This window comes from Aedes albopictus, chromosome 2, assembly GCF_035046485.1.
Source record: "Aedes albopictus strain Foshan chromosome 2, AalbF5, whole genome shotgun sequence".
In the NCBI taxonomy this organism is placed as follows: Eukaryota; Metazoa; Arthropoda; class Insecta; order Diptera; family Culicidae; genus Aedes; species Aedes albopictus.
The window spans coordinates 311910470-311915851 of record NC_085137.1 but is presented as its reverse complement, the minus strand read 5'-3'; the positions used below and the strand labels follow the sequence as shown (position 1 = coordinate 311915851).

The following is a 5382-nucleotide window of genomic DNA, read 5'->3' as shown; positions in this document are numbered from 1 at the left end:
AATTTGTGTTGCATTGAATTTGGATTTGGACTGGATTGGATTTAGATTAGTATGGCATTTGAATTGGATTTGGATCGAATTTGTATTGAGTTTTGATTGGAGTTGGATATGATATGGAATGAATTAGATTCGAACTGGCTGTTGATTGGATTTGGATTACAGTTGGATATGATTTGATTCTGGATTGTATATGGATTGGATTGGTTTAGATTTATTTTGGATTAGGATTGGATTCGGATGAGATTTTGATTGGATGTGATTTGAATTTAAGTTGGATTTTGAGGCAGCTTTCGACTGAGGTATCTGGACACCTGGGAGGATTTTCGGCGTGGCAGTCGCAATTGCAATCAAACGATCAGATATTCTCCTTCATCCGACGTTTCGATGTGTATTACATCTTCATCAGGGAATTCTATGTTTGAGACAAGATAATTATACTATATATACTTAACATTAAACAATGGAAAAAGAGGCTTACAGGGGTTGTAAGCAATAGAAACACCACAGAGCAGGAGCACTGCCTCTCTGTGGTGCGCAATAAAACGTAAATCGTAGCAGAGAAGTAGTTCGTCTTCCTCGAGTCCCCCGGGAGAAATCACACAACGTAGGAATCTGAACAAACCGCTGGACGAAACATTGGAATCTGGAGCTGATTGACGCAAAAACAGCTTTCCAGCTTAAGACCAATACAGCCCAATGTCCGAGAATATACGGGTTACCAAAAGTACACAAGCCGAACATGCCACTTCGTCCGGTGGTATCCAACATTGGTGCACCCACGTATATGCTATCCAAATACGTCGGTCGGATTTTGCAATCGTCGATCAACAGCAACTATAACATCCGTGATTCGTTCTCTTTCTGCACCTTTATCAATTCCGTTCGTTTACCAGAAAACCACATTCTGGTATCGTTCGATGTCATCTCACTTTTCACGTGCATCCCGCGTGACATGATACCCGGAATCATCATAGAGAGATGGGAGGAAATCAAAAAGCATACGCAAATCAACCTGGACCTGTTCCTCGAGATCGTTAATTTCTGTCTCGAGTGTAGTTATTTCTCATACAGAGGAAATTACTACAAACAGATCTTCGGCACAGCAATGGGCAGTCCGCTGTCCCCCATTATTGCAGACCTGGTGATGGAATCCCTCCTGGATAATGTGGTGAGCCGTCTAAACTTTCCCATACCTCTCATAAAGAAGTATGTGGACGATCTGGTCCTAGCACTACCACCAGACAAGGTAGTAGAGGTGATGAACGTTTTCAACAGTTTTAATGAAAATATACAGTTCACATACGAAATGGAAGAGAATGGCAGACTCCCCTTCCTGGACATGGTCTTAGTCCGTCAACAGGATCAAACAATTCGTACTGAATGGTACAGTAAACCTATGTCATCCGGTCGTCTGTTGGACTTTCTGTCGGCTCACCCACTACATCTCAAAATGAACACGGTCAACAACTTTATGCGAAGAGTACGTGAATTCACCACAAATCTATCCAACGAGGCGGCGGATAATACGATAGACGTCATCCTTAAGTTAAATCACTATCCAGCACCCCTGCGACACCGTTTGCTGAATAGAGGAATTGCTCGAAGAACGAATACTCCTCCCTCAGATGAGACTCAAGTCGTCTATAAATCTATGCTGTTTGTAAACGACCTAACACAACGTTTGAGTAAGTCACTCAAAGCTGCACTACCAAATGTTGTTCTTGCGGCACGATACGAGAAAACCACCAAACGACTATACACCAACACGAAGGACGTCATACCCCCAGAGATGCGGAACAACGTCATCTACCGTATACCTTGCAATGATTGTGCAGCCAGATATGTAGGGTTAACGACAACCCAACTGAAGAAACGCATCAGCGGACATCGTTCAACCATAAACCAGCTTGAAGAACTAGTGACCAGCAACAGCGACAGTCCAACGACGAAATTTGAAATAGAACGGTTGAGGGAAAAAACGGCACTTCTGCAACATAGCATTGACGAACAACATCGGTTCAATTTAGAAAAAACACAGATCTTAGATCAACACAGAAGGCAAACAGCTCTTCCTATTCTCGAGGTTTGTCATATTCTAAACACTCCAAACACCATCAACAAGAGATCAGACATCGAATGTCTTAGTTCAATGTATGCAGGCATTTTCCATACACTCCACACAAAGCGATCTGAAGTAACGAACACAGCAACAATAACAGAAATACCCAATAGCTACCAAAACGAATCCAACCATGTTGTCCCCACTTAGGTTCCACACATATTCACCACTTAGCTTAAACAAATTGGCCGTTAGTAGTGTTGTTAGAAGTGCGAACCGAATTCGGCAAAAACATAACTGGTGTTCAAGAGTACTTAATTAATTCAAAAATATGCTGAAGAATGTTACTGATTCTATGTGTATTTCAGAGTCGATTCCAACGTTTTTAAATAGTTTTTCGGACGGATTATGCTTCCACAAAGCCTTTCAAAACGAAAGCGATTAACACCCCTGTAAGCCTCTTTTTCCATTGTTTAATGTTAAGTATATATAGTATAATTATCTTGTCTCAAACATAGAATTCCCTGAAGAAGATGTAATACACATCGAAACGTCGGATGAAGGAGAATATCTGATCGTTTGATTGCAATTGCGACTGCCACGCCGAAAATCCTCCCAGTTGGATTTTGATTGGACATGGATTGATTTTAGATTGGATTGAATTTGGATTGGTTTCGGATTGTATTTGAATTGAATTGGAATTGGATTAAAATTTAACTTGAATTGGATGTAGATAGGAATTGAATTGGATTTGGATCGAATTTGTATTGAATTTTTATTGGAGTTGGATATGATATGGAATGAATTAGATTTGAATTGACTGTTGATTAGATTTGGATTCAGTTGCATATGAAATGGATTCAGATTGTATATGGATTGGATTGGATTAGATTTATTTTGGATTTGGATTGGATTCGGATAAGATTTTGATTGGATTTGAATTTGGATTTTGATTGGACATGGAATGAATTTGGATTTGTTTCGGATTAGATTTGAATTGATCTAGAATTGGAATAAAATTAAATTTGGATTGAATTTGGATAGGATTTGAATCGAAATTGGATTGGGATTTGGTTGAATAGGGATTGGATCGAAATTAAGTTTAGTTTGTGTTGAATTTGGATTAGATTTGGATTAGATTGTGATTTGGATTGGATTTGGTTTGATATTGATTTTTACTTGATTTGGTTGGATTTGTATTTGATTTGGATTTGCGTTTGAGCTAGAATTGGGTTTTGATGAGATACGATTTGGGTCTGAATTCGATTTGATTAGTGATGGATTTTTATGGATTCGGATGGGATTTGGTTTGGATTTGATTGGGATTGTATTGGGATTGGATTCGATTTTAACAAGGATTGAATTTTGATTGGATTTGAATTTGATTTGGGAATAGATTAGACATGGGTTTGATTGGGATTGAATTTGATTATGGGTTTGGAATCGAACTTGAAAGGATTCGATTGGAATAGGATTTAGATTAGATTTTAATTCATTTTGGATTTCGATTGGTTCGATTTGAATTGCATGAGGAAGAAATTTGTTAAGTTTTTAGATAGGACTGGTAGGATTGTTCTCGGATGCAATTTCAACTGTTACTTATTTTCTTATCACTGCGACTATTTTTTCTATCTACTATGATTTTAATAAGATTTTTTATATATCTTGTATCATAGCCAAATGTCAAAATGTTTATTATGTAACTTTTTATTTTGTAGAGTAGAGAAGAGGAATATTGTAGTGGGTATAGTAGTAGTTTGGATGTAAATAAAGAATCAAATTATTGAATATTATCTTGTGTGTATAAACTGGAAATTCATCGTGTTTGAGCACCCCTAAATGCGAGACGGTCGAAAAACGAACAATAGCTTTGATCGACTGCATCGAAACGAGGACTCGAAGTTTCTCGGTCGGAGCACTCGGAGCCGACGGGCAGCATCGCGGCGGCGGAGGATGTGATGAAGGGAGGCAAACGAGTAGCTCGTGGATTGCGGTACTTGTTTCGTTTGTAGTAGTGCTTTTTCGGAACGAAGCTGAAACGAGTTCAGCGGAAAGGAAAAAGCTTCGTGAACTCGAGTTGGGAGAAGACGATTATCCTGGTAGCTAACGTTGTGGCGGATAGACGTGGATTTTGTAAAACCGTCTTTCGTTTACTACAATACATTCCAGGAGAATTTCGAGTTAATGTTTTACAAGAAATCCAGGAGAAATCCTTTGACGAATTTAAGACGGATTTCGAAAGAAACCGGGGGGAATCTCGGGAAGACGTTTTGCGTCTTTCCTAACACTCTTATATTTTGCCATAGTGGGTCACTGCTGCAGGCCAAATTGCGAGGTTTTTTTTAGGGCCTATTGAGTCTTATCTGCTTCCTCGTTTCACCCTTGAAAATAAAGGAAACCCCGTGCCCAATATCAGCGTTGGAGAATTGATTATCGAGAGACAAGTACGAGTGGATGTTGTATGATTCATCGACGGGTGCAACTTTCTTCAGGATCTCGGCGTAGCTTCATCTGGAATGATATGCAACGATCGTTTTTGACGCGTGTGACGTGGTAAAAAATATAAATGTTACCCAAAATCGACAAAATAAATAATTATATTTGAAAGCTGATTAAAGAATGCTTATTTTATTAATCGAATGATTTACGGCTACCACGATGAAGAACTGAAAAAGTCTTCGACCTTCAAACACAGATGATTTTGTCTATCGCGGTCACGCTCACAACACGAGAAGCTGGTGCAATGTTCAGAGAGCCTCATGCGGACGGGTGACTAACGGGTTCATGCTAGACATATGTTCTACATACTCTCGTTTAGTAATGCAAATTGGATCAGGTTCAGATCCGCCTAGCCACCAGCGTTACCTTTGCTCACTAATGTCTAGCCGCGATCGATTAGTACAACATTGGCAGCAGGTTAGTAGGAATGCTTGTAGCAACGGATTGTTTACCGGTTATTGCAAGAGAAGCAGCCAGCGCAGCGTGCACACGAGAGTAGCATTGTGATTGATTTATTGAAGAGTAAGGGCACATTTGAACAAGTTTATTGGTTCCACAATAATAAATCCGTCATTGGTGTCGATATTCGATCACGATGCTGTCTGGGTAAAAGTGTTGGGGATTACTTTCGTGACATAAGATAAAATTATGTAGAATCGGATTTTTCTAAGATTTGCTCTACTTTTCTTCGTCTTAGCGAGTATCCCGTTCGGAAAGTTTGATTTTAAATTGATGTCGTTTGAACAGGTGTTGTTAACCGATTCGAACCAAACAGGTTCACTCACTTCAAGTTTTTTTGGTTTTGCTAATTAGTTGTGTATCTT

At 39.3% G+C, this 5382-nt stretch overlaps 1 protein-coding gene across 1 annotated transcript; it reads left to right on the top strand.

Annotated features, from left to right (window-relative positions):
* Positions 1-657: 657 nt before the first annotated feature.
* Positions 658-2678, top strand: LOC134287162 (uncharacterized). The gene is made up of 2 exons (XM_062848826.1): positions 658-2511; positions 2578-2678. The coding sequence occupies exon 1, from the start codon at positions 740-742 to the stop codon at positions 2267-2269; it is 1530 nt and encodes a 509-aa protein (XP_062704810.1). The 5' UTR covers positions 658-739; the 3' UTR covers positions 2270-2511; positions 2578-2678.
* Positions 2679-5382: the final 2704 nt, after the last annotated feature.